The 23,520-nt window shown below is 54.7% G+C and overlaps 1 protein-coding gene across 5 annotated transcripts; it reads left to right on the top strand.

Moving 5' to 3' along the window:
* The first annotated feature begins 682 nt into the window (after positions 1 to 682).
* On the top strand, positions 683 to 22,393 carry BLACAT1 (BLACAT1 overlapping LEMD1 locus). Of its 5 annotated transcripts, none has more exons than XM_064360280.1 (3): positions 683 to 730; positions 1,117 to 1,219; positions 16,255 to 22,393. In XM_064360280.1, the coding sequence occupies exon 3, from the start codon at positions 16,291 to 16,293 to the stop codon at positions 16,390 to 16,392; it is 102 nt and encodes a 33-aa protein (XP_064216350.1). In that variant the 5' UTR covers positions 683 to 730; positions 1,117 to 1,219; positions 16,255 to 16,290; the 3' UTR covers positions 16,393 to 22,393. The 5 variants fall into 5 exon arrangements, with proteins under 5 accessions (XP_064216350.1, XP_064216353.1, XP_064216349.1 ...); XM_064360283.1 differs by lacking the exon at positions 683 to 730 and adding an exon at positions 14,026 to 14,102 and having other exon boundaries at positions 982 to 1,219; XM_064360279.1 differs by lacking the exon at positions 683 to 730 and having other exon boundaries at positions 982 to 1,219.
* Positions 22,394 to 23,520: the final 1,127 nt, after the last annotated feature.

The raw sequence follows: 23,520 nt of genomic DNA, 5'->3' as shown, positions 1-23,520 counted from the left end.
GGGGTGGGCCTCCTCTTCCTCCGTCCCCTCCCCCGCCCCTGCGGGCTCCCGGCCGCACACACACACATTTCCTGACAATTAGCGAGCACACCTTGGCCGCGCGGCCTCCGGCGGCGGCGCCGCAGCTTTTGTCTCCCGCCCGCCGTGCTGCGAGGTGCGGGCGTCTGGGCGCGAAGTTGCCGCTCCGACTCGCTGCTCCGGAATGCCGCGGCCCGCGGCCGTCGAGGGGGGGCGCGGAGGGCGGGGTGAGCCGGCCGGGGCTGGGGGGCCGCCAAAGAGAGAAGAGAGACAAAAGTAAGGCAGCGCTGGCCCCTCTTCCTTTGTTATAACCCTGAGTGTGTGCGGGCGTGAGCGCGCGCGGGAGTGTCTGTGCGCGAGGGTGTGCATGTGTGTGTGCGCGCGTGTGTGCAAATGCCTGCATGTGTGTGTGTGTGCGGGTCGGGACCGGCCGGGCGCGGCGGGACCCGAAGGCGCGAGGCGGCTTCGCCCGAATGGGAATTGAATCGCATCCCGGTGTTTCTAGCTGTGCCCGGAACTCGGGCGTGCGGGCAGGTAGCCGTCCCGCTCTCGCCAGCTCCTCCGAGGACTGAGCTTGGAGTTTGTTCACAGGCTGAGCCCGTGCCGCGGGTGTCGCAGCCTGGGCCGGGCCTGCAGGGGTGGGGAAGGAAGAAGCTCCCGCTGAGGGTCTGCCCCTACCGCAGAGGGCGCACGAGGAGGTCTCCCGGCACCGGTACGGCGCCCGCGCCGCCACGGGGCCCCCTGAAGCCCGGGTAGAAGCTTGCGATAGGCGTTGGGAGCCCGGGAAGGCGTGAGGCTGTGGAGGTGGCTCGTGGGGCCATGGAGGGAGTGGGGGGCGGCGAGACGGAGTCCGCCTAAATGCCAATTCCCTGAAGTTCAGCGCATCGGTTGTCATTTCCTACCTTAATGCATATTTATGCCGCGCCGAAATAGGCTTCATAATTAACTCCCGGAGTCATCCGCAGAGGTTAAAGGGACCCCGAAGATTTGTGCATTGATTCGGTACCACGGCGGGGTGTGTGTGCGCGCGCGTGTGTGCGTGCGCCCCGTGCGAACCCATTGAGAAGAATAATTATTTTTCTCCACTGGATGCTACAGCAGAGAATCGGACAAGGAGGGAAGAGAGAGATTGGTGAGGGGGAGAGAGAGAGAGAGAGACAAAGGAAGTGAGTGCGAGAGGAGCCGGCTTAGCATCTGAACTGTGAGTACTGAGCGAAAACAAATAGGCAGAAAGTGCTGCGAGTTGGCGACCCCTGGGCCGGGTTGGGGGCCCGAGAGCGGCTGAGGGGACTTGCCTCCCCGCCCCGGGTTTGACTGGGCGAAGAGGGGTCCCTGAGGCATGGACGGACTCCAGGACGCGGGTTCAGGCACTCACCTGAAAGATGACCGGCGGCGGGCTGCGTCAACCTCCGCCCTAGGTCGACCAAAGAGGAAGCCCCCTCCCCGCCCCCATTGCCTTTGTTCCTTTTAAAGGATTTTGCCGCTGGTGAGACTGGGGGGAGTGTGAGAGGGAGTTCTAGCCGTGGCTCCGGAGGTAGCTGATCCTCCTGCCCCGCTGAGGGAAACCCGCTTGGAGTGCCTCCTGCGTTTCCTTTACCCCATGGTATGGAGTGGGATGAGGAAGGGGCTGTAAAGGGGGTAGACATCAGGGCTTTGTGACACCTGTGCATTTGTTTGGCACTAAGAAGAGGGAAGTAGACGTGTCTGGTACCCTTGGAACAGAGGCCCCAGGAGACCCCAGCTTGGGGGCCTGGGAGAAACCACGTCTGTGGGCAAAACCAACTCCAGAATATGTGGAGGCAAACATGGTCCCAGGCTTAGAGGGGACACCAGCTAATCCCCACACACATCGGAGTCCTTCCTAGCCATTGTGTCCGTGGGGTCTAGGTCTGGCAGGACCTCTTGGCCATAAACCTGCCTCCCAGTGCCTCCCCTCCCTGGGGCCCTTGCATACATACCTAAGAAGGGCTGGGAGCCCACCCAGAGGAGAAGCCCTGGCCGAGTGGGGGCCCAGGAAGGTAGCTAGGCGAGGATAGCTACTCCCTTTCCTGAGAAAGGGTCCATAACAGAGTGCCCCCAGGGAACAAGAACTAGCCCATCCCTGCCAGTACTGAGCTGGTCAGGAGAGGGCGTCTAGGGATCCAAGGGAGAGCCCTCCCTTCTGACCAACATTCCACAGCCTCCGTTTGGAACTGCTAGTATACTGCCTGCCTTTCCTCAACCCTCATTAACAAATTCTTCTTTTGGTCTGATTTAATCTTTCCTGATGATTTTTTTTTAACATACCTTCATCTGCCAGTGAACAACTCATCTCAAACTGGGCCTTAAGAAGGGCTAACTTCGGAGGAAAAGTCAGCTCTTTTGAGGCTGGGATGGGAATCCCAGGTCAAAGAGCTCTGAATTGAGGGGAAAGGGATTGTCCTCTACGAAACACCCTTCAGGGATAATTTTGGTGGCTTATGCCTTCCAGGAGGACACAGTTGAGGCCTGGGGCTGCAAACAGCTTTTATCGCTCAGTCACTCAATTCCACTATCCATTGCCCCATTGGGGCTGTCACAGAGGCAGGAAAAGAGGATCTCTCTCACACACAGAGACACACACACCCCCACACACACATCACAAAACACTTCCTCCAAGTGGTATTGGGCACTCTCTGAGACTCAGGACCCCTCCCATTGCTCATACACCACCACTCCCATCCCATGCACCCCACCCCCACACAAAGAGAACACCCAGGAGGTCTCAGAGCTGGGGACTACTGTCCTAAAGGCATGAAGAGGAAGGAGAGACCCTCAACTAGGGAGGATCAAATTCTGTGTAACCCTGGAAGAGGTGACCTGAAGAAGACCGGGTGGCAGTGGGGGAGACCACAGTCCCACTGGCGTGACTGCTCTGAATTGCAGTCACATGCATAGGGGCCTGTCTTCCCACTGGACTGCCTGCCCGGCCTAGCACAGTGTCCATCCCACTGTATATGCTTGGTGCATGTTTGATAAATGAGTCCCTGAAGCCATTCTCCCCACGCTTCACTTCTGTCTGCCTCCTCCTCCAAAAGGTACTCCACAGGGGCTTGGAAGAGCCCAGCTCCATAGCTCTTTAGGCTGGGGCGCCATCACCCCATGTGGGTTGAGGAGGGGTGTGGAAGAAAAGGGGTGGGGGCAGGAATAGTGCTTGGACAGACACTGAGACATCTGGATATTCATAAACTGCTCAGGTTGAAATGCATGTGAGTTTGCCAGTCACCCATTCTTATATTGTTCTTTAACAGCTTTATTGACTGAGAGGCAAAACTGTGGCCTGGGTCCTGGACTTGGACAGGCTAGATTCTTGTGACACAAGAACCTCCCTGTGTCCTTCCTCCCACAGCCCAACCTTGGAGCTTAGTGGAGATCAGATGCGGAGGCTGGGGTATCCAGGCTGCAGAGACTCCCCCAGCTTCTGCCTGTGTTTGCTCTCCTGCCCCTAGGTCTCTTGCTATCTTCGTTGCCTGGGACTATTGCCAGGTCTCTGTCTCTCCCTTCCCTAGGAGCCCAGGGCTGCCAGGCTAGGACCTCCCTCTGTCTGCCTGAGAAGGCTCAGAACTGAGGCTCCTGAAACAACTAGAGAAAGTCCTTGGTTGGGGGAAAATTGTGCTTTCCTGCTCAATGGAGCAGCGCCCTTCCCACTTTACGCCAGGGGGTTGGGGGCTCCCAAGCTGTTAAATGACAGGGAACCCGAGCTGTCCGTGCTTTGGCATAGAGATGGAAGGAACCTGGGAGCAGAGGGGACTGGAAACTTTCCAAGGAGAAAGGCTACCTAGTAGCCTAAAAATAGGGAGGTCATCCGAACTGTAGCAAGCACACTGCTGGTCTAGTGCAGGTCTGGATGACAATGTATGTGGGAGCCTGCTGGGTCCATCTTCGGGAAACTAGTCTTCTGGGTTGGTTCTGGGCCAGGGACTGCCTATTTCAAACATAACTCCAAATCTGCAGGCTTGTTTGGGGCAGATAGCAGAATCATATCCCCTGAGGCTCTTTGAAGTTTCAACAGTGCCCTCCCTCCCCCATGGTGAGTGAAATTAGATTTCCAGGCTTTGCTCCCCACTCACACCTCACAACCTGTTCTAGCCCAGGGACTTTCTTCCCTGAGAGGACAGGCATGAGGGAACTCCAAGCACACCGCACACCAAACCTGAAATACAGGAGAGCTTAGATCTCTTGCTCTTGTTTCCAAGCTTCATCAGCCATTCATTCATTCATTCATTCAATGACTGTTTACCTATACCATTCAGCCAACATCCATAGAAATAATGTGAAATGCTTCTGGTTTAGTCTTTTTGGATTGGAGTGTATGTGGGATGATAAAGGCAAGTGGCTTTTATTTAGAATCTTTTTAATGTCCTGGTTCCCTTCCACCGTGGGCAAAGGCAGGTCTGCTGAGCTCTAAGTCCCTGCAAAGGGTACGTAAGTCTATGAAAGGCTCTGAGAAGACAAGTCAGCTCCAATGTAGAGTCATAAAATGTTGGAGTTGTTGGGACCTTAGGTTTTATCTCACTTCCAGGTGCAAGGATTGCGTCTGCATTAGCATACCATTTATTGGGCAGCTACTGTGTGCCAGGCAGTGGGTCTGAGATGTGGCTGTGCACCCTGTGTTTGATGATCTCTGGTGACAGGGAGCCCACTGGCTCCTGTTGGAAAGAACAGGACTTTTTTTTTCCTTGGACTGAGCCCAGTTTGCCCCCCTGCCCCTTCCCTCTGTGTCTTTCTCTGCTCTGGAGGGGTAATGGTTCACTGTTCTTGCAAAGGAGTTCTCCTAGCTTAGCCTCAGCCGGAGCCATCTCCAACCAGTGCCCTGTTGTGGGCTGAGGCCCAGGTTGACTGTATGTCCTTGAAGGAAATGGTGGGACTTGGGGATCCCTAAAAATGGAGTTGCTGCAGCCTGCTCCCCAGTGAAACAGGCTTTAGTTTTCTTGCTGGACCTGGCTTCTGCAGCTTGTGCTAAGATTAAGGGACTTGTTACTAGAGAGGAGGGGAGGGCACACCCACCAGCCAATCAGGCCAGGGACACCTGAGGTCTCTTCTCCCCAGCCCTCCCTCCGCCTCCTCCCCCAGCCCCCTCTTCTGTCCCTGCTGCTTCTGTTGTGCCTGTTCACCTCTGCTGCCACTTCTCTTTGTCAGCATTCTTCTTTTGTGGCTCTCTGCTTTCTCTTTCTCTCAGGCCTCTCCTACCCTCTCCTCTAAGAGCAAACAATGCCCATCCAGGCAAGTTGTAGCCTCCATAAACCTCAGTTTTCTCATCTACCAAATGGGAATAATAATAAGACTTTGTGTTACCGCAAGATTATCATTAAGGGGGACCTGGCATGCATAATACAGTTTTCACTAAAAAAAAGTTTCTTTTCCCCTTCTCTCCTTTTTTCTCCTATTGAGTTTTGTCTACATTTCCAACTATCACCTCCGTCCTCTTCTTCACAATTTCTCTCAGTGTCTCTGTTCTGTCTCTCTCAGTTCCATCTCCCCCTCACTCCTGTTCTGTCCCCTACCTCCTTTTATTCCCTCCTGGTTGCCTCCCTGCCCACCCCCCACCCCCAATTCCTGCCACAGGCGGCAGGGCCCAGGCTGTGCTGACAGCAAGGGCAGGCAGGCAGGGTGACTGTCTCCACTTCTCATTAGAGGTCCAAGAATGTGTGGAGTCATGAGGGACAACGGGAGCCAGCGGCAGGAAGAATGGGGCCTCTGTTGGGGCGGAAGAAGTTTCCCAAATCTGGCTGAATGGGAGTACCTGAGGGCCAGGGAGGGGTGGAAACTCCCGAAGCGGAGAGGAAGCCACAGGTGGTAGGTGTGGGGGATGGGCAGGGCTCTAGAGTTGGCCACCATGGGAATTCTTAGCATCTGTTTGCATTTCTGGGGAGAGCTGAGACCTCAAAAGTGCCTGCCTCTCTCCCTGGATTGGCCAAGGAGGAAAGGGATTCTGGGTGACAGAGCAAGGGGAAGCTAAAAAGAAAATGTTCCAGTGGCCCTGTGAGGTGACCCTTATATACCATGGATGTCCCTTGGGCTGCCAGGCCCCAGTTCTCACCACCAGCAAGCTGCAGAAAGGTTGCGGGTGGCCACAGAGGACACTGGAATCGTGGGCATGGCCCCAGCTTGAGGAGGGGGCGTTCTTGGGGTTCTCGCCCAGCAGTGGCCTTTCACTGCCCAGGTGCTCCGGATTGGAGGGAGCAGGGTTTTCCTTGGGAAAGGAAGCCAGGCTTGACCTGCTTCCTCTTCCTCCGTATTCCAAGTGAGGTTCAGTCTGGCCTGAGACATGATGGCTGTCCCCACCTCCACCCCCAGCCCAGCCCTTCTGGTCCAGACACACCTGAGAGAGACTGCCTGCTTCCAGAGCTTACTCGAGGCTTGTCTGGTGGGCTGGGTCTAGCAGGCAGGCCAGGGGCTAAGCCCTTCCTGTGCCCAGGGATAGGCAGCTGGGATCGGAGGCTATGGCTGGGGATCCATGGGCAGGACTGGGTGAGGGTGGGTGGATGGGCCAGGCTCGAGCTGGTCCTAGGAGGGAAATAGAAGGACAGACAAGTGCTGACCTTGTCCTCCCAGAGCAGGGGAGTGGTAGGAGCGGAGTAGGGGGTATGGGTGAGGAGAGGAACCAGGGCTGTGGAGAAGGGGAGGGCAGCCAGGCAGGAGAGGGGGCCTGCAGGGAGCCATCTCAGGTCTCCTGCCAAAAATTAAACCATAAAAAAGCTGGAGGGGAGCGGCAGGGGAAGGAAGGAGAGAAAGGAGATGGGGAGGGAGGGAGGGACCAAACGGCCCCTCCGCACCAATAGCCCGGCAGGGGGACGTGAGTAATACATGGCTGGTTCAGAGGGAGTGAGATCAAAAGCCAGTAGATACAAGAGGTTTGTGCTTCACCGACCAGACAGCCAGAGGCTCAATGAGACCTTTGTTACTCAGGCCCAAGTCAGGGTTGAAGGAATACCTGACCGCCCCGCCTGCCCAGCCCGCCCCCACCCCCACCGTCCTCAGGGCTGGGGGAGGGGCAGGTCACAAGTGAGTCAAGTTGAGTTGGGCACAGCTCAGCCCTGGCCGGTGGTGGGCGGGCAGGGGAGGGAAGAGGCCTGCCCTGGCTGGGGCGTGGAGCTTCTGGGGGTGAGTGGAGGAGTGAGTGGCTGCCTGGAAGGCAGGAAGTGGTTCTGCGGGGAATTGTGAGGGAGACTGCGAGGGAGAGGGGGCCTTGTTGAACCCACCAGGTGAGCAGCCCCTGGGACCCCTGCCCCCTGGCCCAGCATCCCTTGGGAGGGAGCTGAGGGCATTCTGCCTAGAGTCCATGGCTTTAAGCAGGGCCTGGGTCTGGGGTTCTGGGGGCCCCATGAGAGAGGAAGGAAAGGAGAACCAGAGGGGGCTGGGCTGGGGTGGATGACCCAAAGTTCAGGTGGGAGGCTGCAGGATGCCTGGTTGTTTGGCCCTTAAGGTTGGGCATGGCTGGAGTGTGTGGAGGGGTGTGCTGTGCTGTGCTGTGCTGTGCTGTGCTGTTGTTGGGGAATGCAGGATTCCTGTCCAGTGAAAGCAGGTTGCTCCAACCAGGGTCGTGCAGAGAGCAAGCAGGCGTAGCCCTGGGGCTGGGAGTAGAGTTGTGGTGAGAATGGCAGCTATTCCCTGGCAAAGGCAGGGCCTGATCTGGGCCTGGGGCCTCTTACCATCCTCTTGGGGGCCCCGGGAGAGGTCTGAGTCCCCTGGGCTTTCCTGAGCCTGGGCTAGCAGGAGCCCTAGAGGCCCACTTCTCTGAAGCTGATGCCCGCAGCAGACCCGGCACAGGAGAGGGGATGGGGAATTGGTACTTGTGATTAGAACACACCTTTTCCAGGGCCCTGAGACCTTGGTTTCCCTCAACTCAGCTCTTCAGTCCAGTCCTGGAGATGCCTGTCCTGCCCAGGAGAGCTGCAGGGCACTGTGCACCCCTTCCACGGCCTCGTTAGGGACTGCTACAGAGTGAGTTGCCCTCAGCTTGGGGAGATTTCAGCTCCAGCCCTCTTTCTGCCTCCAACCAGGTCTGGAGATGGAGATCTCACTCTCCTCTAAACTATGAAAGAATGGGTGTTGTCGGTAACCACCAGAATGGTCTGGGAAGGGTGGCCCAGCCCCCACCCCGGGGGTACTCAAGAAACCTATTTACCCCTCTAAACAAAGGGCAGGCCCTCATCTCTGCCCTCCTTTGCCCAGACCCTCCTTTGCCCTCTGTGCTTCCAGTGGCTGGATGAGAAAGGGTTAAGCTTGTAAGGAGGGAGCCTAACCTGCTCCCCCCCACCCCCATCCTGGGCACTGGCAACAGCGGCCATGAAAAGATCCGGCCTTATTCTTTAGGGGAGGGGTAGTTAAGGACCCTGGGCTGGGGGCTGGAAGCTAATTAAGGGAATTTGAGGAGGTCTTTTATGGCCTGGAAGCCACCCCTCCTCATACCCTGGAGTGAGGACCATTGTGTGAGGCCTTTGTAGGGCAAGAACTGGAAACTCATTACCGGGATGGCTTTAGTGCAGGTGGTGGAGGATGGTGAGAGAATTTAACCTGGGGGGCCCTGTCCTGGAGGGAGGCAGTGTGGGTGGGTCTGGAGTGGGGAGTGCTGAGAAAGGGGAGTGAGGGCTTCTCAGGTGCCCCAGATTCTCGCTTCCCTGTGAGATTCCTGCCGCTGGACCCCTCCACTCTGCTGTGGCCTATGGCTTTTCATTCCTATGTGATTGCTGTCCCAAACTCATGTAGGGCTAAAAGCCATGGGCTACAGTGAGGGGCAAGCTCCTTCTCCTGCAGCAGCTGCACCTCCCGTGGGACCAGGTTTGGAGCCAGCCACCAAGGGGCACCAGAAGGAGGCTCTGCTTAGGGGTGGGGCATCAAGGGATGTGGTAACCTGGGATGGGGCTAGGCTGTGTGACCTTGGCCGAGTCACTTCCCCTCTGGCCATGTTTCCTCACTTTGCAAGGAAGAGACTGGGCCGGTTATTCCAGAGGGAGATTCCCTCTGAGGAAGGAAGGAGACCCTCAGGGTGTGCCGAGCTTTCTGAATTGATTCCTTCCCCCTTGCCAAGTTACTGAGGCCTGGTTCATGGCCAGAGATTTGGGGGCCGGAGTCAAGGGCATCAGGCCATGAAGACTTGGGCCTTTGCTCAGTGCCTCCAGGAGAGCTTCACTCCTTCACTCCTTTCTCCAAGGTCAGCTTGGAATCTGCAGCCTTTTTACGTGTCAGGAGACCTCTGGGCTCTGGCTGAGGCTGAAACAGGAACACTCCATGCTGGCCCTGAGGGGAGAGGAGGTATCTGCAGAGTGAAACTAGGAGGGCAGGAGCTCCCCCTGGGTGGCAGGCTGGACTCCAAGGTCCCTAGCTCCTGGTGTGCTACCCTCTCCAGGAGCTGTCCCGCTCCTGCGGTGTGGTGTGTGAAGGGCACCTGCCCTTCTCCCCGCACCCCCCACCACCATCCTGCTTGTCACTCAGCTTGCCTGGCTCCTCCCTATGCCTGTCTCTGCTGACCCTTTTAAATCAGCCTGACTTTATCCCTACCATCCTGGAAGATTCCAACAGGTGGAAATAAAGCGGGCAATCTGGCTGGGTTGGAATAGGAAGTACCCTTGTGCCCTGCCTTCTGGCCACCGCCCCAGCCCGTTCCAGTCCCCAGTCTAAGACAGACCACTGAAGAATCATGGAGACTACTAGATTTGGTATTGACAATCAGAAGGCAAGTTTCTTATACTATCTCAGAACCCTTAATTTCACCAACCAACATTTACTGGGTACCTACTGTGTACCCCATGATTCTAACCACCCTATCTGTACTAACTCATTTCATCCTCAAGGCAGTCCTATCTACTATTAGCCTATTTTACTTATGGGAAGTCTGAGGCACAGGGAGCTAAGAAATTGGCCCAAGTTCATATGGATAGGAAGGAGCAGAACTGGGATTTGAACCCATGTAGTCTGGTGCCAAAACCCTTGCTCCTAGCACATCACGCTGCATATGGGGAGAACCAACACCAGTGCATGGTGAAGTGCTGTGAAAACCAGGGAGTGCTGCACTCACAGGAGAAGTGGTTCTAATGAGGTCTCTACTGGATGCACGTCCACAAATTGGCCCTGTGGCCCAACTCCAATCGCCCTTCGTCCATCACTGGTTTTCCTTTTCCCACAGGAGGTGGGGAGGAGGGGGGGATCAGAACAATAGGAGAAGCAAAGAGAAAGCCCAGGCCAGCTGGTTTTTTGCTGGGGCTGATCCAGGCCACTTCCCCTCCTGCCCCAGCTTAGATGTTGAAAGGAACAAGGCATGAGAATTGGCCAGGGTTTCTTACTTGCCCTCTGGGTTCTCTCGCTTGGAGTTCAGCGACGACTGGCACCTTCCTCCCCCTCGCTCACTGTCCAGCTGCCCTAGGCCCAGAGTGAGCCTATCCTATTCCCTACCCTGCTTGGAGGCTGTTCAGGCACCTGATTTGCTTCCCTTAATTCCTGATCTCCTAGCTGAAAAGTCAAGTTGCAGCCATGCCCCTTTCCTGCCTCCTGCAACTGGGCCTTTCCCAGGAATCCTGTACATTTTGTCCAGGTAGGCCCCAGCACTGGGCTGGGCCTGGGAGCAAGGGTACAGATGAACCATTCCAGAGATTATACCTCTGTAAAGCTCCAGCAAGGCAAGGCACTTTGTAGGGATGGCTGAGTAAATGTTTGTTGAAGTGTGAACTGGGAGGAAAGAGGGATGGGGTAAAAGAGGTAAATTGCCACTAGCAGGGACATGGAGCAAGCCCACAGCTCAGCAACTCCCCCAAGACAGTCCTCACTTTGCTGGGGCTGGGCCTGGGATGCTTCTGAGGTTACAAAGGTGGATCTCCTTTCTATTCTTTGTCTCTGCCTACTGCCAATGGGACAGGCGTGGAGAAGATATGCAATTATATATTTCACGTAATTGTGCAACTGCATTGAATAAGCAAGCTGCCCTCGTGCCCCTTCTCCCTGGAGGGTCCACAGATCAGAGGACTGTGTGTGTCCTGCCCCCTGCCTGAAGACGGCTGAAACTTTATTCCCAGCAATCTAAGTCTTTTTGTTTGTTTGTTTGTTTGTTTGAGTCGGAGTCACTCTTTCACCAGGCTGGAGTGCAGGGCCAGGATCTCTGCTCTCTGCAACCTCCGACTCTGGTTCGTGCTGTTCTCCTGCCTCGGTCTCCCAGGTAGCTGGGATTATAGGCATGGGCCACCATGCTTTTACTAAAAATTTTTTCTATTTTTAGTAGAGACAGAGTTTCACCATGTTGGCCAAGATGGTCTCGACCTCCTGACCTCGTGATCCACCTGCCTTGGCCTCCCAAAGTGCTGGGATTCCAGGCGTGAGCCACTGTGCCTGGAAGTCCTTTTTACAGTCCTCAGAAATACCCAGCATAAGGCCTCCCTTGGGAGAGTGGGCCCATGTTTAACAACACTGAATTCAGATGACTCTCTCTTATTGTATTTGTTCCATTTTTAGTGGAAATAGAGTTTGACTGCTAAGCCCTAGTCCTTTCTAAATATAAAGACTATTGGGGCGGGGGGGGGAAGTCTCTGTCCCATCTTTGGAAAGTTTGATACTAAAGTTTGACCTTTGGGGTTCATTCTGGCACTGACAGTCTCGTCCACCAGGTTCCCAGCTGCTGCTGCTGCCTGTCACTTTGCCCACTCTTAGGGTGGGCCAGCCTCTGCCAAGCCAGGCTGGAAAACCCTGGGTGCAGGCCACAGAGACATTTTAGGACCATTGCTGTTCTGACCCCTCCAGCTCCCAAGAACCTCAGAACCACTGAGAATGCTTGGCTGCCGTTGCAGTCTGAAAAAGTGGAGGGAGCTTTCTCCATAGGTGGGCAAGCGAGATACAACTGGGGCTGGCCTGGCAAGCTAGGATCTGTGGCCTCTGAAGGCCATTGGAGGCAGAGAGGGCCTTGGCCTGTGATTCCAGGGAGCTTGCTGAGCCAGAGGCTGGAGCTCAGGCTCAAGCAGGCCAAGAAGGAGTTAACCTCCAAGGAGAATGCCAGCTTCTCCCAGACTGGAAGCCTGTGCCCAGCTTTGCTGCTGCCAACTCTGGGAAGAAGTCCTGGGATCTGTAGTTTGTGCCATCACCCACCCCTGGCCTGCCTGTTTATCAACACCGTCTTGTAGACTACAGTTCCCAGAAACCTGCAGAGGCTAGGCTTTGGGGGAAGGGGTGGGGTAGGAGGCTCCGTGGCGGCCAGAGGGAGAGGGAGAGGGAGGAGGTGGGGAGAGAAAACCCAATTCACCCCCTTCCTTTTTAATTCTTTCTCCTGGTGTGTCTGCTCCACCGCCCGAGCTAATCCCCCAAATCCGGTCTCCTAAGCCGCAGCTGCTTCCCTTCGCAGTGATGAATGGCTCAGGGAGGGAAGGTGAATTCATATTTTAATTACTGAGGCGCGGTGCTAAGGGAGCCGGGGAGGGGGTGGAGGGCTCAGCTTTGTTCTAGAGGCGCCGAGGGCACACCCTCCTTACTGGGTCACTTCTCTTTTGCCCTTTACCTGGGGTGGGGGGTGGCGGGGATTGAAGGTGGGGGTTGCCTTGCTGAGAGCGCCTCTGCTCTCTGCCTTGGGAGATGAGGGGATGGGTCGTGGGGGGCTCAATATCCCTTTTCTTGTTTGTCAGAGAATTCCTGGCATGTCCCAACACTTTTAAATAGCTTCCTACCCTTCCACCCCTCTGCCTCCCACTTTGATGGACATTGCCAAAATTCGAGACACCTAGGAGTTTGTGGTCTGCACGCCTGGGGCCCTGATTTCTCTTTACCTTACTTTCTGGCCTGCTCTGAGTCCCCTCTTTCTCTTGGTTCTTCCACATGCTCATGCTGCCTCTGACTCACCGCCCCATTTTTGCCAGAGGTGCAAGAGTTGGAGGACCCTGGAGAGTATTTGGCACAGAGAGATGTGGGGGTCAGGCCAAGGAAAGAGATCAGCAGGGAGGCCGAGGAACCTCCTCATGGTGGGGGAGGACGCGTGCTCTGTGGATTGGCATCTCTTCTGCTCCGCTCCACAAAGGTGGCTGGGCAGAGGATCGTCTATGCCCCAGACCCCAAACCATCTTGGACCTGAGCTGGGGAAAAACCAGAGAGGAGGATGGGGAAGAAGCCAGGGCCAACAGCTTGCAGTCAGTTGCAGCCAACTGTGTGATGGCAGGAGGTTTGTCCAGTGTCCTCCCCGCCTCTCCGTCCTATTCTGGGCTTCTGGGGGCTGTTTTTCCATTCCTTAGTCCCTCCTGCACTGTGGGCGTGGAAATGGAGTGGGAGGGTGGAAGGGGAGTTCCCATGATGAGCACTGATGAGTGGGGAGTGGACCCAGGCGCTGGTCCAGACTCCTCTCCCTCAAACAGATGCAGCAAGGGGACCTGACTTCCCCAGGGAGCCTCCAGCTGGTACTGGAGCCCTCTGCCAAGGGTGAGGGGTAAAGACAGGGAAGAGAGTCGACAGGACTCCTGCCTGGGCAAAGCAGAGAGGAGCAGAGACCACAGCCTGGCAGAGGGACTCCCCAGGTACCTGCTGCTGGGGACTCTGAGGGAGGAGTGGGATTCATAGCGGGCAGGGACACAGAAATGGGTTGGAATTCTCTGCCCCATGTCCCCCCACTTCAGGGGCTGGCCCAGCGATCTGTGTGCTGCAGACAAAGCCCAGGCAGCCTCTGGGGCTTGGAGTTGTGCGCCTTACAATGAGGACCCTTTTAGAGACCCTGTTAGAGAAGAGGAAGGAGAACCAGAGCACCTTAAAGCAAAGATCTGAACAGAACAGACAGGCCCCCTTTATTATACTTTCTGCCCTTAGATACAAGGACCCAGGAATCCCACTGAGGCAGCCAGCCCTTGAACACCTCTCGGGAGTCAGGCTGCAGCCCTAGCCCAGCTCCTGGCCGGTTTCATTCACTCTCCTTTCCTCTGATGTGTAGGTCCTGGTTCCTCTGACCCCGCACCCCACAGGATTTTCTTAAACTCCCCAAAGGACCCTGGGGAGGAACGGTCACTTAAGGGGGCATACTTTGTTGTTTTACAGGGAAGAGGATCAATGCATCCTGGGGCCAGAGACCTAGACCTGTTGTGGGGCTGCCACCTGCCTGGCTTGTTTTAGTTGTGAGTTCCTTCCCAGATCAGCCTTGTTGTGCTTGTCAATTTCTAGCCATATATTTTTCAATAATCGTGGGAATGCTTTGTTGATCATACCCTTGACTTACACCCCCAGCAAGAGAAGTGCATGCATGACAATAACTGATTACGAGGAAATCCACCCACCCTCCCTCCCTTCTTCCTGATTAAGTTAGAATTCGGAATGCCTTCCATCCCCTTAGGTTTGGGGTCTTAGTGTTAAACCTTGCCTAACCTCCCGGTACACTGAAATGAGATAATGAAGGCCCAGAGAGATGTAGCCACTTGCTTAGGATGACACAGCATGTCAGCATCAGAGCCAGGAATAGAACCCAGGCCACCTAAGTCCTAAATTGGATCCGTGTCTCTCTCTAGGTTTGTCACAGGAGGGATCCAGGGATAGCTGCAGTAGATAGATCTAGAAATATAGTAGTTGTGTCTCGGCTCTGTCTATATATATCCTGGAGGTTGCTCTGTGCTAACTATATATACTCAACCAGAGTGGGTGTGTAAATGGTGCTGGAAATCGGGTTATTAAATAACCAGCCTACCTACCCATGCTGACTCAAGCTGGGCCTCCTGCCCATCCAGCTGGCCAGTGGAAATGCATTGCACCTATTAATTACAGCTATTAGCTGTATTACCAGGAGAGGCTGAGGGAGGGGAGAATCTTGACAGGACTCCATAGGGCACTGTGCTTGGTGTGGGCCTCGGTTCTGCCTGGAGAAACACGAAGGAAGCTTTCCCAAAAGGATGAGGTTGGCCAGACCAGTGGAACTGTCCAGAGAGCCACCACCTGGGCCATGCCACATTCCTCAAAGGCAGTGAAATCACTTTGCACATGCATGTGCCTTGCTAGGGGGCCCAGGGCATTCTATGCAATCCCCATTGCATGAGGGGATGGAGAAGGGAGGCGCCTCATGCTTCCCTATGCCAAACCCCTCCTGCATAGCCCTGTGCCTCCCTCCTTCCCCGCAGCACTTGGGCTTCACTCACCTGCTTGCCCTCAGTGTTACTCCTGGAGAGAGGAGTGATTCAGACCAGGCCGGGGCCTGACCTCCACACAGGGCGCTTTGGTTCCTTTGTTCTCAGCTTCTCTGCTTGAGTGACTTGAATGCACTTCTGCTCCCTTTTAACAGGCCCGGGGCAGAGGAAGGGCAGAGAGGTGAACTGGAAGAGTCTGCAGGTGGCTAAGGCTAGGGAACCTAAATGAGCCTTTGGAGAAAGGGATACTCTTGCAGACTGAAGCTGAGCTCCCGAAGCTCCCTCTCTTCCCCAGCCAGACTGCCACAGATACCAGAGTGGCCCCTGGCTCCTGCTGAGGGCGGGGTCAGCCAGAGGTGAGGGACAACGTGTCCAGCTGGGGCAGATCTAGCCTCACCCTCTACCTCAGACTTACTTATATGCCAGGGAAGAAACCATGTCTTTTTGCCCTTTTGTATTTACCTCCCAACCCCTTTGCCCAACATAGGTGCTAAATAAAAGAGCCTGTTGGCTAAAAGAACTCTCTTTGCTGTCTGTTCTCTCCGCGAGGAGGACTGGGATTTGCATTGCTCTGAGCAATCGACGGAAGTGCATGGTCACTCCCTACAGGCGTTCCTAGGGTATCAGACAACACGGGGTTGTTCAGGAGGGGAGGAATCTGACTCAGTCTCAGGTGTCAAAGGAAGGCTACCCTGGATGAAGGATGGAGGCGGGCTTGTGTGTGTGTGGCCTGCAGAAGCGAGTGGACGCCCCCAGATGGAACCTGCGTAAGGTGGCACAAGCCAGAGCCTATTTTAAGCCAGCTGGCTTCCTGTTCCCCAACCACAGGTGTGTGGGGATGAGGTGAGGCAGAGTGGGTGGGAGGGGAACAAAGGAGGCAGCAGCTGGGCTTTCTCTTTTCTCCCTTGGACTCACCCAGTCTCCAATGTGAGGCGTGACATCAGCTCCACACAGATCAGGAAACACTGAAGTTTCAAAGAGCTGTTGTTTGGAGGCCGGGCTCCTCCCCCAGCCGGTGTGAGAGACCTGGCAGGGCCACCTCAGGGAGTGGCCTGGACTGGGCCAGACCCAGAGGGTTCTGGGAGCATTAACCCCAGCTTGCTTCTCTCTCCCTGCCTTTCTCCTGCCCCTCACCCTCCCCTGCCTTTCCCTGCAGATCTCTGGTGAGTGTTCCCCCAGCCTGGCGTAGGGCATGCCCCAATTCACTTTCGCCTGCTTCTGTGGTCTCCATGGCTTCTGCAAAATGAAGAGGAAGAAGGAAGAAGTTCACAGAGAGCGGGAGACGGCGGTGTGAGCAGAACCAGGGCCCCTCCATCAGCCCGCAGCAGGTCCCAGGCCTGACAGTGCCCACTTCTGGCTGGGGCTTGGAGCAGGAAGCCGTGTGTACATCTTAAGTCTTGATTTAGCTGGTGCTCTTCTCAGCCTGACTCTCACCTGAGGGCATCAGCCTCCCGTGTGCCTCCAGCCTCCTCATGCCCACACCCAGTAGCTTGCAATTCTCAGACCTCCTTGGAGAGAGGCCCCGGCCACACAGGGGAACCCCAGGACCTGCGGCATGCCTTCCAGAGATGGAGAAGCCCCAGGGAGGCCAAGGAGCGAAAGTTCTTTCCTGCCCTGAGAGCTCCGGGGGACTCTTCTTAGGGTGACCCGCACGAGGGATGTGCCGCCTTGGGCTAGGAGAGCTGCTGCTAAACGGGAAAGTGGCTGCTCTTGAAGAGAACCGCCAGCAGCCCTGACCCGGGAGAAGGCCTGGGGCGGAAGTGTGAGACAACCGCCCAATCCCAGGATGGAGACTCTCCTGGGACTCCAGGACCTCGGACATGTCCTTTTCCAGCCCCTTCCCAGCATCCTCCTGGGCCAGGTGGAGCCAGGCCTGAGGTGGCCAGCCCAGGGAGGAGGAGGGCAGAGGCGGCCAGCGGCTCCATGGCTCCCTCTGTTCTTGCCCTCCAGAAAGCAGTGTTTCCTCCAGCCCTGGCCCTGACCCACCCGTGATCACGATCACGATCCCTGTGCCTCCTTGGCAGCGGCACAGATGTGCAGAGGCCTGTTCCCCAGGCCCTGACTCCCCTCCTCAGGGACTTCCTGCTGCAGCCAGACCAAGGGGCCCCTTTCCTGGACTGAGCTGTGCCCTCCCTCCATTCTCCTATCTCCCCTGCCTTTTTCTTCTCTCCTCAGAAGCCATAGAGGGGACTACGTTCTCGTATGTGGTGCCTTCAGGGGAAATTCTTCGGGTAGGAGGATCTCTAGGACTTTCTTTGGCTTTCTCCCTCATCTCCCCACCCCCGCCAACCTTCCAGCTTCAATCTCTGCCCTTACCCGCAGCCCATTTCCAGGAGGTAGGAAGCAAAAGAAAAAAACATTTCCTTCCCTCTTTCCTTCCTTCTTCCTTCTTCTCTCCCCCCATTTTGGCATAACTTAGCCTTTTGTCTTTGATCCTGGAGTTCTCAGGGCTAGAAGACGAGCAGACAGGAATGCCGGCGGCTGAGATGCTTCAGGCAGATTCAGGCAGATTCTGTAAGCCTGTTCTCCCTCATCAGGGAACTTCTCAGCCAAGGAGCAAAGGCAGATCCCCTCTAGCTCCCCAGTGACGGAGTAGCCCTCTGACAGGTAAGCAGGTGACCTGGGTAGAGAGGTCAGGGCCCCAAGACAGGAGAGTCTGGGCTCCACTTTGGGCCTCTCTGGGCAATTAAGGAGAACAAGAGGCTTCCTTGGCAGCTTAACCCAGAACCTCGGAGAAGCAAGGGCATGTTCTACGCCGGCAGCCTCTGCCTGCCCAGCTCATGCCCATACTCAGGGGCCTTTCCTGTGCTTTGGGCAGATTTGGTGGGATCCAGATTGTCTTTATAAGGCTTGAGCACAGCTTGGGTTCCTCCTTGCATCCTCCAACCCCTTCCTTTGCCCCTACCTCCCAGCCCCAGCCTTCTACAATCTGTTATTTCCTTTTATATCCAAAGAATTATAAACAGAAGTCCTTCCCTCAAGGGAACAGCAAGATTCAGCAATAAAGGCCAGTGGGGTCACAAAGGACAGGAGAAAAACTCCCTGGTTCTTTGTCCTCTTGGATAGCAGAGGCCTTAGCTGAGGCAAAGAGATGGGCAGAAAAGTTACCTTGATACAGAGGCCGTAGAGCCGCCTGGAGGGCATATGTGTCCCTAGTGGTCGCCTGCGAGGCTGCAATCCTAGAGAAGTCACTCCTGTGGCAGAGGATGAAATTGTATCCCCGGAGATTCAGAGGTATTGGGTGTTCCGTCCTGACCACACGGGCTCACCGGGAAGAAAGGTCAGGAAAGTGGAGAACGAACGTCCTGGGGAGTAGGTGGCCGAGGAGAGCTTCCCCCACGTGCACCTCTCAGAACTTGGCAGGGATTGCAGCTGCAGGCCTTTGGCAGTGAGCCCATCCAGAGAGCTTCTTCCCCTGGGAGAACTCCCTTGGCTCCAGAGGGATACTGGATATCCTGAGCCCTGGCTTTGGGAACATGGGTGGAGTCCCAAGGTCAAAGTGTTCTGAGTGGAGGTCCAGTTGTCCTCTGCCTCCAAGCCGGTGGCCTCTTCACCCAGGGCTGAGGTTGGGGCCAGCACTGCAGCTGATCTGAGTAGGAGGTAGCAGCTTCTAGCCAGCTGCACCCCAGCCCCACATTCTATTGTCCCTCAGTTTCCTTCTCAGAGAAATGGGGACTTTGCTCCTTTTAACATCTCGGGAGGCAGTCTGGACACCTGTGCCCACCTCTATGCCCTTGGTACAGGGAAGGCCAGAGCAGCTCCAACATCCACAGACCCTGTACCCTGGGGCTCTGACTTCTGGCCAGGCTTCTGCTCCTTCTGGGGTGGGCCTGGCTGCCTTGCCTTCCCATCCTCTCTCCATGGTTCTCTCCCAGAGACTCCACCTTGAGGTGGGGGTCCTGCGCTCAGGTGCATGGGCAGATGATTCTGTGGAGAACGTCAGGCCTCTTGTTCTTGCTGCGTGAAACTGAGTCTTCCTTGCAGGCAGGCGGGGGGTCTTAGCTTCCCTGGGCCTCAGTTTTCCCCATCTGCAAAGGGAGGACTTCCCACGCCCACATTTCCTCTTGGGCTTTGGGCTGTTGAATGGAGCATCCAGAAGTGTGAAGGGTCTTTGTGACTTGAGTGTTGTCTGGGACCCTGGCTCACAGGACCCAAGGGGCTTCTTGTCTCAGGTTGAAACCTTTTTATTAGAATGTCATTTCCTTCTCTGATCCCAGGGAAGGGCTTTTTGAATGTAGCATATGGGTTCATAGAAATATATAGGGAGATTGTTATTTTTAGAAAAAAAAAGAGCAATAATTAACTAACTGAAATAGACATAAGTAGTAGAGTGGGATGTAAAGAACACTGAGCTGGGAGCCAGGTCTCCTGGGTTCTAGCCCTGCCTGGAAACTAATGACCATGTGACCTTAGGCTAGTCACATCTTATTTCTGAGACTCAGGTTCCTCAACTATAAATTGGGGATTACATGAATGTCCTCTTAAGTCCCCCTTGGATTCCAGGGCTCCGTGAGTCTGGGAAGTTGAGCCTCAGTGGGGCATAGGGTTGTGGAACCAGAGGGTCGCAGGTTTCCTGTGCCCTCACAGATGCATTCTGTGCAGACAGCAAATGCGTGGGGAAGGTGGGCAGACATGGTATGGAGGCTCTGAGAAGTGAGGGGGACGGGGGAGTGAAAGGGAAAGGCAAGTCCCCCAGAGCTTCTGCTAGAGTCCTCCCCTAGCCAGGGCCCGGACCCCCAGCTCTGCCTCTCCTCCCTCCTACAGCCAGGCCCCAGGGGAGTACGTCTGTTGGCCTGGACTCTGACTCGAGGTCCTGTCTAGCCCATCACAGGCGCCACTCTTGTGTACACTCTCGCTTTCTCTCTGTCACATACACACACCATCACCACCACCACCACCTGCAGATAGATGCTTAAGCCATTCTTTATAGATCTCATGGACCGGTGCCCTGCTCCAGTTATGTGACCCATGGGCTTCTGTTTGCCCAGCTCCTTATGTGCCCATCTCCATGCTGATCAAACCACCACACCTCATTCCTTGCCTTCTGCAAGGGGAAGTGCCTCAGGCTGGAATATGTCCTGTCTACAGACTGAATGTGCATTTTGCCCAGTGGTTGGGAGTGCTGGTGGTGGAATGTGCTGGTGATCGTTTCTGGATGGAAAGCCACAGCCCCCCAGTGTTCTGCCGTGGCTGACTCCTGACCTTAGCAAATTGCCTCCTCTCTCCCAGCCTTCTCCATAACAGGTGGCAATGAGTCCTATGCCCTCCCTATCTGACAGGAAGGCACGCATTATAAAGGGCACACTTATCACATGTGCCCAGATATGCCTGGAACTTCTGGAGACAGATACTTGGTTCACAACCGCGAAGATGGGCTTTCGCCAGAGAAGGAGTCTTTGGGCTGCTGAGTTCAGTGGGCTCCCTCCAGGCTGGCCCAGGAAGTCTGGTGTTCCTCCTGAAGGTGGCTGCTGTGCCCAGCAGGTGATCAAGCTGACAATACTACAAGAACCAGAATCTGTTCCCAAGGAATGAACGTTCTGTCTCTCTGACCCAAAAGCAAGAACAAGAGAGAGCCGTCGCCACCATCACCCTGCTCCCAACACAAACACAGCCCCCCAAGTCCATGTGGCTGACAAAGGTATCTGGCTCATCAGAGTGAATCCTCTGGACCCTCAGGCCATCCCTGGAGTAGTCAGTGCCCGCTGTGTCAGGCTTGTGGTGGCCAGCCCGCCTGGGTTCCCTTCTCTAAATTTCCATGGGATCAGAACTATAATCATGAAAAGGAAACAGAAACCTTGGCTCTTCACAGGGGAGCCCAGGAGGTCAGGACCATGCATCAGGAGGGTGAGTGGTGGCTGCCCAGGGCATCCCTGAAGGAAGTTGTCTTGCCAAGGAAGAAATTGCAAAAGCCAAGAGCTCCCAGACCCGGGCAACTCAGGAGCTGGCAGAAACCCTCGAGTCTGGAGTTCAAAGGTTTTCCTCATGGGCTGCTGATCTGTCTCTTTCCCTTTTGGGACAGCCATCTCTCCTCCTTTAGCTCATTCCTGTGTTCCATCCAAGGGGCGGGAGGAAGGCAGGAAGGGGAGATGGCAGGACCCAGACAGATCCTCAGGACTCTCCCAGCCTCTGTTGCCACGGCAACACTGCTATTTTTATCCCGTTGTTCATGATGCTCAAAGCTCTAACTTTTTCTGTTCCAGAGAGGCCAGGCTGGCTTCTGCCCTCATCTTTCAACACAGCATCTTCTCCTAGAGGTCTGAGGATGGGAAAGAGTGATGGAGAAAAGGGGAGCCCACCAGGTCACCCCTCAACCAGGGGGAACTATTTGATGGGGTTTGTCTCTGCCCTTTTGATCCTTTGGTTTTCTACCTGGCTTAGGCACCCAGGTTCATGTTTTCTAGGAGATCAAAACTCCCCATGGTCTCCCTGAGAGACTGTTCCAGAGAAAAAAGAGCTGCCACTCAGGATGAGTTTTTCCTACACAGGTGTGACACTGGGGCCACTTCCCTTCTTGGGAAAATGAGATTTCATTCTCAAGAATGTCCTGTTGGTTTAAGCTGACCCCTGACCTCTTTAAAGGAGATAGAGAATTAAGTTTGATTAATTAGCAATCAGATTCACTGGGGAGTCAAAACCAGCACTTCCCTTTCTTCTGTCCCCCCACCAAAGAACTGGAACAAATGGCTCCACATCTTTGTCCAGCCTTTCTGCCCAAAGCAAAATAGCACATATTCTCCAAGTTGAAAAGCAGATCTACTCAGATGGCCACATTTCTCTCGAGGCTCTTGAAGACAGGGTCTAATGAAAGGATTTCTGTTCTTTCTCTGTCTGTTCTCTCTGGCCCAGCTTCTAGTCCTTTCCTTATGTCCTCAATCCATGGCAGTGGCAGGAGACCCCTGAGAGTCAATGGTGCTAACGTTCCCCACCTATATACCCCTGTACCCCTATGTAGTTTATTGAGATTTGAACCCAGCATCTGGGGTGGCTGTGTTGGGTAGGTATATTTCACATCCTCAAGACCATGACCCTGGAGACAGGTCTGGATTAACTCTGAAGTAGCAATCTATATCATGCTAAACTCCTGCACTGAGGTTCTACTTCGGCTGAACTGACTGTTGGATGGTTAATCTTCCTGGGGTGGCTGGGACCCATTTACTAAGACTCTAATTGGTTTCATTTTGGCTCAAGTTGCATGGTTTCCTGAATCTATGCACCTGGAGTAAGCACTTTTCTGGTTGCCACTGAAAAGCATGCCGGCAAACGCTGCTCTGTTAATTGCTGTAATAAACAGACTTTATTATATCCCTTTGCAGTAAATGAATTATGTTGTCAGGGTAGATGGGGCATCCGTGTTTATTTCGCACTGTAATACACTACAGCAGCAGAAGCTAAACATTTGTTTCCATCAACTCTGCTGAGAGGAGGGAGATTGGAGACTGGGAGGAAGAGTCAGGAGTATGGACATAAAGTGAGGTGTTGGGGCCAAGAAGGAAGCTTTGGGAGACACTCCGGGCCCCTGGAACTCTGTGAGCCTCACGTGTACTATCTCTAAACTGAAGGAAGCCAGGCCTCCTGCCTCTTACCATCTCAGAAATAATAGTGAGATAAAGCCAGCTAGAGTGGGTGGGTGGGGGAACAGGGAAGGTGGTTTAGGACTACAATATGATCACATAGTTTTTTTTTTTTTTTTGAGATGGAGTCTCACTCTTTCACCCAGGCTGGAGTGCAATGACGTGATTTCGGCTCACTGCAACCTCTCCCTGCCAGGTTCAAGCAATTCTCCTGCCTTAACCTCCCAAGTAACTGGGACTACAGGTGCACCCTGGCTAATTTTTTGTTTGTTTGTTTGTTTTTGTATTTTTAATAGAGATGGAGTTTCACCATGCTGGCCAGGCTGGTCTCGAACTCGTGACCTCACCATCTGCCTGCCTTGGCCTCCCAAAGTGCTGGGATTACAGGCACAAACCACCATGCCCAGCTGATCAATCACATAGTCTTAAAGATGTTTTTAAGAAAGAGAAAGGGCCAGGCGCAGTGGCTCATGCCTGTGAGGCCAAGGTAGGAGGATCACTTGAGCTCACGAGTTAAGACCAGCCTGGGCAACATAGCCAGACTTCGTCTCTACTATATAAAAAAAAATATACACACACACACACACACATATATACACAAACACACATATATATACATAAAAATATATACATAAAAAAATATATACACATATATATGTGTATATATATATTTTTTAGAGGCTGGGTGTGGTGGCTTATGCTTGTAATCCCAGCACTTTGGGAGGCTGAGGAGGGCAGATGACCTGAGGTCAGGAGTTCAAGACCAGCCTAACTAACATGGAGAAACCCCATCTCTACTAAAAGTACAAAATTAGCCAGGTGTGGTGGTGCATGCCTGTAATCCCAGCTAC

The sequence above is a fragment of the Aotus nancymaae genome, unplaced genomic scaffold (assembly GCF_030222135.1).
Source record: "Aotus nancymaae isolate 86718 unplaced genomic scaffold, 86718_ANA_hifiasm-v0.15.2.pri h1tg000039l, whole genome shotgun sequence".
In the NCBI taxonomy this organism is placed as follows: Eukaryota; Metazoa; Chordata; class Mammalia; order Primates; family Aotidae; genus Aotus; species Aotus nancymaae.
This window is presented reverse-complemented; position numbering and strand designations above follow the sequence as displayed.

Bases quoted from the DNA above. Each gene is read 5' to 3' on its own strand.
- BLACAT1 (XM_064360280.1), top strand. From the start codon at position 16,291: ATGCCCCAATTCACTTTCGCCTGCTTCTGTGGTCTCCATGGCTTCTGC.